Source organism: Phyllostomus hastatus, unplaced genomic scaffold (assembly GCF_019186645.2).
Source record: "Phyllostomus hastatus isolate PE091 unplaced genomic scaffold, TTU_PhHast_1.1 phas_scaffold_55, whole genome shotgun sequence".
Taxonomy (NCBI): domain Eukaryota; kingdom Metazoa; phylum Chordata; class Mammalia; order Chiroptera; family Phyllostomidae; genus Phyllostomus; species Phyllostomus hastatus.
This window is the reverse complement of record NW_025334035.1, coordinates 12,835,047-12,848,031: the sequence shown is the minus strand read 5'-3', so window position 1 is coordinate 12,848,031 and position 12,985 is coordinate 12,835,047. Positions and strand designations below refer to the sequence as shown.

The window sequence follows — 12,985 nt, the reverse complement described above, 5'->3', positions numbered from 1 at the left end:
TGGCTTCTGGGGTATTTATTGCAGATAAGGGGTTGGGTGTTTAAACAGGTTGCTTTAGGTTGTGGGTCAAAGTTCTTTTTTAAATATGGTTTGACCTTTGTGTGTTTGTATATTTGTTCTCTCACAGCTATTGTTAGAGCTTCTGATGTCATTAGTTCACAGTTGACCCCAAATCCCTCAACCCTCGGTGCCTCCCCCTGTGTTCGCGTGGTACTTGGGGACCTACAAGGCTTTTCTTGTGCTCCACTTCCTGTCAGCCTGTCCTCCTGTGTCATCATCTCCCTGCAGATGGCCCTGCCTGGGGAGCTCCTGAAGTGAGCAAGATTCTGCAGGCAGCTCCAGGGAGAGCTTTAGTCCTTTAGAGGCTGGTGACTTCTGCCTATTTAACATGTCTGTTCTATTTTTGAAGAAAATAGGGCATAGTAGCTTGGTAGTACTATTAGAAATAGCAAGTTGTTTGTCCTGTAAATGTTATTTCCTTATAACTGTCACTTTTCTTAAGAGCTAAGCATTATGATTCTGAATAAATGTTCTGAGATCCAAAACCCCAAGAAGTAGGGAGCACTGGGCCTCCCAGGGACCTTCTGAAAGCTGAAGGAGAGGGCTGGAGGAGTCTCTGGCTCAGGCTCAGCTGTGCACACAGGTTCTCAGAAGTGAGACAGGAGAAACACTCTCCAAGGGTGGCCGGTTTCCCATAGAATTAACCTCTTTTAAATATTTCCACTTCTAGGTCTGTGGGCAGGGATTATCCTCTGCACAATCTGTCAAGCTGTGTGTTTTCTAGGCTTTATTGCTCGGCTGAATTGGGAAAGAGCCTGTCAACAGGTAACTATTCTCATCACTGTTCCGGGAAAGGTTCCCTTCCTAGAAAACAAGCGTAATTAGTGTGTTCTCTCTCTCTCTCTCTGTCTCTCTCTCATATTTTGGAAGGTTCTTTTCTCTCTGTATCACAAAGGCTACTTTCTTATTGTTTTAACTGCATTTAATTCAGACGTGAAGAGCCAGATGACCCTTGCTTTATCCATTACCCCTCTGCCTAAAAAACCAATTTCAGGACAAAATTTGGAACTGGAGAGATAGGTGGGACACCATCAAATTTATCCTGATACTGTTTTTTTTACAATCTCAAAATATTAATTAAGATACTTGTGTGCATCTTTCCAACTTTCTAGGGTCAATATGGGATCTGAAAAATGGGAGATAGCTTAATTAGATGAAGGAACAAGAAGGGATAACTGTAAATGATCTTGGTCCCCATCTTCCCCCTCATCTTGTGTTTTTCTGTCCAGCTTTCCCCACCCACTGAGCCCTGTCAATCATTCTAAAGATGGCTCCATACTTGTGACCTAGAGAAGTGCCAGTGTTGCATGTTAGTTAGAGACAATGGCTTGGCTTTTCCTAAACTGGGGAGTCAAGTCAAATGTTTTAACAACACTGGTAAAGCCTGGTGGATTTACTGTGTATTTCATCTTGTAGGCTCAGGTGCATGCCAATATGAAACGGAACACGGCCCCGGATGGGACTCTTCTCTCCCAGGGCTTCCTTTGCCCAGGTATGGTGTCACTGCCTCTCCAGGTGGTCCTACAGGGGCCATCTGTGGGAAGCAACCGGACTTGCTGCCCTGAGCCCCCATTTAAATAGGGTGATAATGTTTCAGAAACAAACAATAAGATTGAGAAATGCCCAGTTTGAGGCAAATAGACTTGAGATTTGTTTGCTGTAATTCCAGGCATCAACATACTGCTGTAGATGATTAAAGACTGCAGGTAGCCAACTCCTGGCTCATTTATGGTGCTCATCCAAGCATTCTAGGGACACTCCTAATGCATGGTGATGCCGTATCTTGAGCTCATCTTGGCAGCTGACATTCATATGTTGTTTCCATGGTGTTCTCCTATTTGTCAGGCAAACATGGGCTTTAAACAGATCATTGCTTTGACTTCTGACTGTTGATTCTGATGAACACCATGCAAATGTGTTTTTCATCAGTTTAGTAGTCCCCCAGGTTCATTCCTGAGGCATTCAGTCATGCTCTCACAGTTTTTTTGCCGCTTTGTAACGGAAACCCTTTTGAGTTCATAGACTGGCTGAAATACAGTCAGTGGTCAATTCTGTGGTTTCTGCCAGATCTCATTCATGTGTCTAGTTTACTTTGTGCCTGGTTATCTCTGATTGTGTTCCAGACTTTTGTATCTGAAAATTGTCTGTCAAAGTAATCTGAGGCCTCAAGTGATATTGTCTGTCTTCAGAGAGGATATTCCTTTGCTTCTGCCCAACACTTACAGTTATTAGCAGTCTAGAACAATTTCAGAAATGGATGTTTCTGGACCACCCGGCTGAGCCAAAGGTGACCAGTTAAGGGCCCATTTACTTCTGGTTCATCCTTAATTCTTGGATCCAGCCCTTCAGAGCTCCAACCTGGAGTGTGGAGAGGTTTGCCTGGGTTGCTGCCAAGCTTCCCAAAGTGCTGCTTGGTCCCCATGGAGACCTCAGGCCAACAGCGTCCCTGGAGCCCTGTTTCCACCTGCCCTAGATCTTGCCTGGTGACTGACCTTTCATTACATTGTTAGTGCTCTGGCACCTTCAAGGTGACATTTCTCATTTATCTTATCAAGATTTTGTAGTTATCTTCAGAGAAGGGGTTGGTTCCAGTTTACTACCATCTACCATTTATTAAAAGCTAGGATAAGAATAGCACTAACCTCTCCCCGCAGTTGAGAGGGCTCGGGGGCTCACAACGTGAGCCCCCGAGTGCAGTGTCTGACTCAGAGTAAGCCTTTGTGAGCATGAGGTGATGTCATTCTATTTGAAATTGTTTTCTCCCAGAGCTCCAAGGACATTGTAGCATGCCTACTACCAACTCACGTTTACTAAGAAGTGAATGCCAGTCTCAGTCTTGTTCTGTGAGGTTATCTGCCCTTATTTTTCTCTTGGGAAGCTTTTAGGATATTTTTCTTATTCTTGCTATTCTGAAATGTCATGAGACTAAACCCAAGGGTCAGAGTCACTATCATGCCGGGTACTTAGCACGCCTTCCAGAGAAAGGATTCACATCTGTCTTCAGTTCTATAAATGACCTTGAATTATATCTTTCTGTTGACCTTATTTCCTTTCTGAAATGATTATACAGGTGTTGGCCCCTTGAAAATTTCCCCTAACAACCTTAACTGAGAGAGCTGCCACATTTCCCTCGTTTCTGCCATGGGATAGGCACCCGGAGGCCCCAGGCCAGCAGCAGGGCTGGCCATGCCTGTGAGTCAGAATCTCCCACTGTAGCACTGCTTCCTGAACAGACTTTCTCCCAGACAGTAACACATGCTACACATCACCTGTTATATATCTGTCATACCAATGGAGAAAGTCCCTTTAAGCTGCTAACTAAGTTCCTTCTCCCCTCAGTGGGCCCTGAAAGCCATGGAGAAAGTTTAATGGCAGATGTTGAAAAAGAAGATGAGACCCAGTTGGATCAGCAGATGCACCGAGAAGAACATCCTCGGGTCCATCCCAAGGACGGGACGAGGCTGACTGGGAGACAGTTGGTGCTGTGGCGAGGGCTTGTGCTCCTTGGAGCCATTCTGATTCTGCTGGTGGGGATTTTAGTGAGAGTTTGCGTCAGAACCTAATGATGTGGCAAGAGAGGAGTCTGGTCAAGTGATACTTTTGAACTCACAAGCAAATAATTCACAGGTCGAAAGGTGGGAATTTGTTTTCAGTTAAGGTCATTCGACTATGCCCATGGATTTCAAGAACTGAGAGTTCAAAGATATATTGAAAGAAGAAAGGAACTAATGAAGAAAATGAACTAAGGTACAAAACTATGTTCTAGTCCAAGACAATGTCTGTGAGATTACATTAGAGTAGTAATTCATTCACTGCTGTCTGAACCAAGGGCCGTTGTGTGCTGACTATCTTCATCCATGGCTTCAATGTTCTACTTGCTGTTTTTTTTTTTGTTTTATTGTATTTTATTATTATTTTTTTTGATAGAAACCCATGTACTGAGTGCTTAAGGATTGTTGCTGTCTGAATTATTTAAAATATACAACTATGTTACAATATAGCTTTCCTTGTGCCTGAGGTTATTATTCAGTGGAAAATGACATTGTTAATATTCATTTGGGGGTCAGATCTCAGGCACTGGAGATGCCTAGGAAACAAAGAGGAGTCCGATGGCATCGATTAGCCAGCTGTCTGTCAAGGGCCTGGTGTCATGGCTGGTCTGGGCTGAACCGGACAGGCAGCGATCAGGAGGAGTGAAGCTGCAGGCTAAGGCTCTGCTGGGAACCAGCACTTCATCTTTTCTACAGTGGTGGGCATCCCACAGAGAGAAATAAGGGGTTTGAAGAGCTAACTGGGGGCAGAAATCAGGCCTTTTCCTACTTTGAGAGAAGGGATCCTGAAGTTGGGACGCAGCAGAAAAGAGGCTGTTAGGAGAGGTGAGGCCAGGGTCCTGGCAGGCCCTGTTTATCTTCTGTTGGGTCTGTTCTTATCTACAACAGGCGTGGGCTTTTGGTGGCAGACATGGTGTGTATCAAGGAGGTTTTGTGTGGCATGTCTCAGAAATGAGGAGGTCTTATGAATGCTCCCTTCTACCTGGCCTTGGAAAATCACCCGGGGAGTCTTAGAGCTATGGAGTACAAACAACCATTGCTAAACTCCCCCGGGGACGGGGTGGGGGGTGGGGGCGATGTCAGAGGACAAAGACTCAATCACAGCAGTAGGGTAAGTGGAAACCACATTGGATTCAGCCTTCTGGGGGAATTTTCATACCCTTAGCTCTGGAAGCCTCAGTGCGCGTTCAGAGTTCAGAGCGCTGCGTACTGGGATGGGTACAAAAGCTGCTCAAGGCCTCTGCCATGCAAGGGCAGGTAACAGAGGCTATCAGAAAAGTCAGCAACTGTAAGTGAAACACCCTGCTGCTGCTGTGTAACATGCAAAGTTTATTAAGGAAAGTGTGTCTCTTAATGAACCAAGTATAGTGCAGTTAGTGTGATTTGTGAAAGGACTACACTCCCGAGATATGGGAGCGCTCATGTCTTTGCCAACATGGAAATGACCTCTTCTGCCCAAGAGATGTGGGTTTTAAAGGGACAGGGGTTTCTCTGAACCCTTTGTCTCATTTCCAGGCTTTTGGCAGTGCGTGAGCCAAGTGGTGAATTTCTTCGTTTAGATTCGTGGGCTTCTTACTGTGCATGCTTAGTTAGTTACATAACCTTCAAGTTTGTGTGTGTGGGGGGGCGCTTCCTCACATATACCCTTGAGTGCCCTCTCAGGGTCAAACAGCAATGCTAATTCTTTATAGAATGATCATTAAGTAGTGTGAAACAGAGGTTAACTACCAATAAAGCTACCTGTGGGCAGGCAAGGTCTCTACCTAGGTGCTAAAAGCCGTTTCCTGGCAGCCAGGACACTAGGCCCTAGCCAGCCACAGTTGCAGTCTCAGAGTCCCTCCACTGCTACACTATCTCCTCCCTCAACTTCCCCCTGAGACTCATGGAAGCATGTTTCAATATATATGGAGACATATACATTGAAATTTTAACCTGGAAAACCTCAATGTGTGATGAAAACTAAGAAGTAATCAATTAGCATTATTTAGCTTGAACATTTTATATAATCTCTAGAAACCTTTTTCATCCACATAAAAAGTCCATTATTAACATGCTCTTATTTTTGTAAAACCCCAGGCAAAATAAAGAAATTTCTGTTATTTGTAAACCAACAACTTAAGTTAGCTTTTATTTATTAAGGATTAATTTTAACTTACGTGAATTTGAAAAGTAATTGAGTTAGCTTCTATATTTATGAGAATTTTAGAATACCCAATTCCTACAAGTGCTTGCCTTTAAATTAATTTTAATTCTACTACCATCTGGGGGTAGAAAATTATTTCACATTTACAGTATATGTGTCACAAACAGAATAGTTGGATCCATTTTTTTTGGAAGCATTTACAATTTAGATCTGTCCTTGGCAAGTCAAGTTCCAAGAGACTGTTCCCCTATATAGTGAGGACAGCCATTTTTTAAAAGATTTTATTTATTTTTTTTAGAGAGAGAGAAGAAGGGAAGGAGAGAGAGAGGGAGAGAAACATCAATGTGTGGTTGCCTCTTATACACCTGCTATTGGGGACCTGGCCTGCAACCAAGGCATGTACCCTGACTAGGCATCAGACCAGTGACCCTTTGGTTTGCAGGTCAGCACTCAATCTACTGAGCCACACCAGCCAGGGCAGGACAGCCATTTTTAACAAGAACATACTTTTAAGAGTCAGGCTGACACCTAAGTGACATCCTAAGTTGATTTATTTATCTAAAACCTATTTTTGAAGCCTCCAGAGACCAATTAAATACATTTCCATTTATTCTGCCTAATTCTATAGTCGGCCTTTTCTCATGGTGCATGCAAAATTAACTTGGAAGGATCAAAGAAGCTCCATTCCGGTCACCTTAGCAGTAACAGGAGGCTGACTGTGGTGGGCCTTGTTAGCCTGGGAGGCAGGATTTCCCATATTAATTTTGAGATCTGTAGAGTCTGTATAAACTTCTAGGGAAAGTCAGGCTTTGTCAGCCTGTCTCCAGATGAGCCAGTGCCGGGGACATCCCTGTGGCACTGCTGCACACTCCAGAGGGAGTTTGCCCCAGGCAACCCCAGGAGATTCCTCAACACCTGAGAATAGTCCAGCAAGGGCCTGCAAGAGCTAACGGGACACCGTTGGAACCCCACTGTTTCCCAAGGCTCGGGCTCCTCCCTTGGGTGCACCTGTCCCAGGGAGAAGGTCCCCTGCCCTTCTCCCCGGGGCTCCCACAAGCTCCTTTGAGATCAGCTGCATTACCACAATGGACACCTTCCGGCCCCCATCGCTGCCACTTGGGATTCAGGGGTCTGAGCAACTATCATCACCCCATTTACTATTCAGGCTGGTAGAGCCAGTGCCCCTTCTCTCTCAGAATGAAAGAGAGTTTAGTCTCTTGTTTAACCAGCAAAGATTTTGTTCAGACTTTCAGTAAGCAATTCAATTAAAAAGCCAAATTTAAAAGCACCAACTTATTTTTTTTCTTTCTCTGAGTTATCTCAATCCTTATTCACCATGAGGATTTTCTAAGAACAGCTCAAATATAGTAGTGGCTTGATATGTAAAGCAATAAGACCCATGATTTCAAGAGAAACTCAAACCAAGTTCATTCAAAGTGAAGTGGAGAGTGGGGCACAATGGGCCCTTGCTTATCCTCACACAGGGTTTAAGTCCACAGCGTGGTTTGTGGTGGGCTTCTTTGAAATCCTGCAGCACTATGACAGGTAAATGTTGATATAAGGAATGTCCAAACCTTAGAGAATATTTTGAGTTTATTTGAGGTAATACTTGTAGAGCCCTGGTCAAGATGGCAGAGTAGGTAAAAGCTGTGCTCGCCTCTTCCCATGATCACATAGAATATACAACTAAATGACAGAATGACCAATCTGGAGAATGATATGGAGACCAGCTGAACAGAAGTGCTATAACTAAAGATATAAAAAAAGAAGCCACATGGAGACTGGTAGGGGAGGAAGGAGATGTGAAGTGGGCTGCCCCACATTCACATGTGGTAGCGGAGAATTGAGAAGGATATCTCAGCTGCAGAGGTCCCTCCTCAAGGAGAAAGGGGCTCCAGCCCCACATTGGGCTCCCCAGCCCAGAGCCCCAGGTGCTGGGAAGTGGAGCCTGCACAATACCTGTCTATGAAAACCACTGGGGATTTTGTCCAGGAGAGACAGAACGCTGCTGGAATCCCAAGAGTCCTCCTAAAAAGACAGGCTCACAGACTCACTGGTAGGACCTCACCCTGGGCTCCAGCAGAACAGCAGCCAGGGGCATGGGGGGCAACATACAGGGAGAAACTGAGTTGTGTGGCTTCAGTGGAGAGCTGGAGGGACAGCTGCCATTGTCCCTGTGTTCAGCCCTCCTCCCACACAGTCAGTTCTGAATCTGCCTTAGCCTGGTGAACTCTACTCTCCCCACCCCGAGGACTTCCTAAGGCCCCACCCCACCCAACTCTCACACCACCAGAGGCTCTGCCAGTGCTGGCTGCCTGCCTTGGCCCTCACTGTAGTCTTTCTTAAAAGTCTGAAAGGGTCAGGAGGCAGCGGTGGCAGCCAGGGCTGAGGGAAGAAGGCGGACAATATGGACTGCATAGACATACATGGTTGTGGTCAGGGGTCCACCAAGAACGTGGTGACCACAGTCAGACACATTTGTATGATGATGTCATCCTTCCATGTGCACTAACAGAAATGCCCCAGAGGGCCAGGATTACATGGGTTCCCTCCCACCAACTGCTGGTGGCAGCACCACTACAAGAGCAGCACAAAATGTTGCTTATGTGTATACTGGAAAGAGAACTGCATTATATATTGGAAATCTGACATGATGGGCAACAGATGAAGACAGCTGAATCAGTTCATTCTTTGGGAATAAATCATATTTTGGAGATAAAATTTTTTGTATATTGGGCAGATGGCCAGTCAAAGGGGTTTGTCCTTTTTGGATCTGTTGTCTAAAAGAAAATTTCATAATCAGGATGCTGTTGCAACCCGATGAGTAGACAGTTCCTGAGTTAATTTGAAATGCGGTTCAGGAAAACTATACAGTTGGGACAAATGGCTGGGGAAGGTCAAGCTGCTCCTGCATGGGGCAGTTCAGCTGCAGCATTTCCACGAGGTGGTGGAGGATGGGGCCGATTCAGGGGCTGTTCTCAGTGGTGACACATTTTCTGGGCCAGCAAGACCAGGAGGGCCACTGTCCCCTTTCTGGCTAGACAGGCTATATCATGTCCACCCTCAGGTCCTGCAGGCCTACCTGGTCCCCCAGGTCCTCCATCTCCTGGGAAGGCTCTGCTGCCTTCTTTAGCTGGGTCTCCTAATTGAGAATACCCTCCACCACCAGTTCTTTATCCCAGGTAACTTTTTGGACAACCTGTATTGGGTTCGCTCCCTCCTGGTCCATGCCCTCCAGTTTCAGGCTGCAGCCGTCCCTCTGGTCCACTTTGTGACAGGGACCACCTGCCCCCCCCCAGGCCCTTTCTCCCTCGCTCACTTGGTCCTCTCAGGCCAACCCTTATGCTTGCTCCTCCTCTGCATCTTCCTGGACTACCTCCAGGTGCCCCACTGCCAGCTCCACATGTGAACCTGGGTTTTCTTCTTCCATCAGCTCACGGTGAAGTGCTTACATCAGAGAGTCAGGGTCCACCACCAACAGATCTATGTGGCCGACCTTCATCATACCATAGGGGTGACTGTGGGCCTCCTGGAAGGGGAATAGATAGAGCAAGAATGCTGTTGAGTGAAGCTGAGTTTGAAAAAATTGTGACTAGGAACAGGGAGATTTTAAGCAGTGCTGTTTCAAGAGCTGTGTCTGATGTCAGCATGGTTGATTATGTGAGGGCCTCTGAGACACTGGTAACTGCAATTTCTTTGCTTCAACAATCCAAAGTATCTGATGATGATCATTGCAAAGTTACTACTAGATCTTTGCAAGATTGCATTGTGGAAGTGAATCCAAGTCTTATGGTTCTGGACCCTGACCCATGCAGTGTACAATCGAGAGAGGGATCCTTGAAGATCACGAGAAGAGAGCTGGCCCCCTTATCTCCAGGTGGAGAGCATCTCGATAACCATCACAGAGAGAGAGGCAGGGGGCGAGTGAGAGAGCATGACAGCCTGAGAGCTAACTTGGAGCACCAGCCTGGCCGCTGTTAGAAGCCAAAGGAAGAGGGACACCTTCTGAGACAGAATCGTCTTTGTGCCAGAAGCCTGATGGTTGTCCAATAGTTTGCTTCCTGTGATTTAACCGAAGCTGTAAGGACTTATGGATAAAATAAACAGGAAGAGATCTGCATACAAAAAGTTGCATAAATGGTAACCAGTAGCTCTACTAGTATTTTTGATGTTGCTTAACGGTTTTATTTGAAGGAAACCTATGTGACTTAAAAAGATATAGCTTTTGCAACTTTAGTATTGGTTATAACATTTTGGCCATTATAATATGTAAGTAATTGGGTGGAAATGTCAAGCAAATGTTTGTTTTTATAGTAGTTTGTTCTTGTTAAAAATGTTAATGTCTATAAACAATGCCACTTTGATTATAGTAGCTGTAGTGTTGTGATTAACTGTTTCATGGGCTCGTATGTGAAGCTTTTCAATGTTGAATGTTCACACCTCAGGGGAAGTCTTGTGTTCAGCAGTATCTAAAGATAATGTTACTATGACATTTATACTGTTCTTTAAAAGCATTGCAATAGTGTTTTTGGATATGCATCAATCTAGTCTTGTGTTCAGTGAAGTAAGCATACTAATTAAGTGTCTCTTGTCCTTAATTTTGATATTACAGTAGGTGATCACATGGATATTTAATGTAATCAAAAGTAGAATATGTTTCTATATTCTATTTTTCTAGCTGTTTTTATCCAGTTAGATTGTGATTTTTGGTGAACAGTATATAAACTTGTAAAAAATAAAATTTCATGGGCATAGCAGTCCAGGAAGGGTGTTAGGGGGTCAAAACAATTTTGTGATTTTTAACACTTTAGTAAAAACCCATATGTTATTTGCAGCTTAATTACAACACAGTTGTATTTAAATGCTTACCTGTAAACTGTTGGCATTGAAGAAATATTTTGACATTTCTGATTTGATGCAGCAGTTGATTGTTTTTTTTTTTATTTTTATTGGTTGAGAGAGACACAGAGAGAGAGAGAGAGATTTATTGTTCTACTTATTTAATGCATGCACTGGTTGATTCTTATATGTTCCCTGACTGGGGATCGAATCCACAATCTTGACATATCGGGAGAATGTTCTAACTCACTGAACCACCCAGCCAGGATTATTTATGTTTTTATATTGATAGTGCTTGTAGTTACTTTTTGAAGTCATGCAGAGTGTAAATGCTGATGCGGACCCCAACTCATGGGGTCCGCAGCATTATGGATGAGATATGAGACAAATTCACATGGACTGAGTCCTGTGGAGGAAAAGATGGCATGGCCACTCTCTCAAGAGGAGAGCATGCTGACCCTTGCCTTGATAAGCTTTTATTGCTTTTCTGGGCACATTATATGATGGTCCTCATTTACTATGCACAGGTTCACTTTAGGTGGTTACCTTTTACAGAAAGCAAAGGAAAGGATGCCACTAATTACTTCAAAGAGAAGAATGTTGCAGACCTAGGGCAAAAGTGGTTGAACCGGTTACACTCCATACTGGGAAGGTTTAGCACAGACTTTAGGAAGTTATAGTAAGGACTTGCTACCTCAATTCAGGGTGAGGGAGTTTTAGCAAAAGCAAGTCTCAGAGCAGCCTAGGTACAATGCAGGCCTGATTTCCCACGGGAGAACCTTGTGATTTTTGGTGAACAGTATATAAACTTGTAAAAAATAAATCCACCGTGGACGTGGGTCCTGTGCATCAGACCTCCCTTTCCACTGGCCTTCTGAGTGGGAGCTGGGCCCACACCATGCAGAATGGTCTCCTATAAATACAGTAATGTAACAGACAGATTTTATTAAAGAGAGCCTTAGTTTTATTTTCTGGTTACTATATATTTCTGAAGGCTGTGATGTTTATTAACATTGGGTTGTATTCACCTGTGTGTATAATGGGAGATTATAGGTGAACCCTATCTCCACAGTTTCAGGAACTCTATGTGTACTATGCAACCCTGTCTATTCATGTTAGAGCAGAGCTGTCAAACTCATTTTCACCGGGGCCACATCAGTCTCACGGCTGCCTTCAAAGGGCAGAATGTAATTTCAATTCCTTAACAGTTAACGAGTAGTTACATTTATACAGTCCTAAAATTACATTCGGCCCTTTGAAGGCAATTGCAAGGCTGATGTGGACCCTTGTGAAAATGACTTTGACACCCCTGTGCTAGAGTTACTAGTTAATCAAAGATTTTTTTTCAAACCTGTCTTGCATAAAGGCCCACAGGATAAGCACTTGCCTCACACATGTTCTTAATGGCAAAATCAGCGTGGGCAGTGTCACCCTGATTAGACATTTTCATAGGCCCGTCCTTCTTAATCACTCCTTCAGAGATTTGACTTAAAATTCTTTAGCAGGTTATAATTTCAGTGTTGCCACCCTTCAAGGCCAGGCAGGTTCATGATATTTGTGCAGATGGAAAAATAGTCACGGAACCATTGGGATGTCTGGCATGCCTTATTCACGGGTGGGCAAGCCACACACACTGCAAGCTGCGTGTCTCCCTGCATGTCTCATGTCGTGGCCCCTGCTCCCCAGCATGGCACCCATTGTGGCACCTGCCCTCTTGCGTGTCTCTCATCATCATCACCCCCAGCAGGGAGTCCCTACCGGTTTAAGTACTAGAGGGGAACAAAACCGGAAAACTGCCAGAACATTACATTACATAATATAATTCTGTACATGTGAGTTCATTTCATGTTATGGGAACAGTTCATCAGACCCAGTCTCAAGGCTGTGAGAACACTGGTTATCAGGCCTCTCCAAGGCTATGGGAACACTGCTCCCCTTAGTTACCCAGACATCTGGGTGAGGATGCCAGACTGCCTCAACTTACCCTACAATCCACTTCTTTTGGGTTCCTCACCTTACAATCTACACGAGGATGTCTTCCACAAAGGTCCCTTGGTGAGGAGGGCAGAGTCCTGCACCCATAACCCACAACAGTAGGGGCTACAGAAACAAGCAAGCAAAACACAAGCGCTGCCACAGCAGCAGTGCAAGCTCCAACAGCATACAGCCAAAGCACAGGTAAACGGGCCACCCCTAGGCATAACGGCCAGTCCAATGTCCGTACAAGTAAGACCACTCATGTGGGCCACCCACCCAGAAGGTCTCAGTGGGAATTGCAGCCCACACACCATTCTGCGTCTCCTAACAATGTCCAAGAATATGGGTCTGACACAGACCTGTCGGAGTCCAGCCCACCTGGACTTGTCCTTTGGAGTTCTCAGTGCAAAAGGGC

At 44.8% G+C, this 12,985-nt stretch overlaps 1 protein-coding gene and 1 pseudogene across 7 annotated transcripts in view; both read left to right on the top strand.

Annotated features, from left to right (window-relative positions):
• SLC47A1 (solute carrier family 47 member 1) overlaps nt 1–4,604 on the top strand; it is a 64,243-nt gene extending 59,639 nt beyond the window's left edge. For 5 of the 7 annotated variants that reach the window (XM_045824386.1, XM_045824385.1, XM_045824382.1 and 2 more), the window contains 3 exons: nt 731–825; nt 1,477–1,552; nt 3,400–4,604. In XM_045824386.1, the coding sequence (XP_045680342.1) occupies nt 731–825; nt 1,477–1,552; nt 3,400–3,623 (395 nt within the window). In that variant the 3' untranslated portion in view covers nt 3,624–4,604. Of the gene's footprint in view, nt 1–730; nt 826–1,476; nt 1,553–3,399 lie in introns of those variants that run through there. The other 2 variants (XM_045824383.1, XR_006783986.1) reach the window with 2 other exon arrangements.
• A 25-nt stretch (nt 4,605–4,629) lies between these two features.
• LOC123809133 lies at nt 4,630–10,123 on the top strand (annotated as a pseudogene).
• The last annotated feature ends 2,862 nt before the right edge of the window (nt 10,124–12,985 follow it).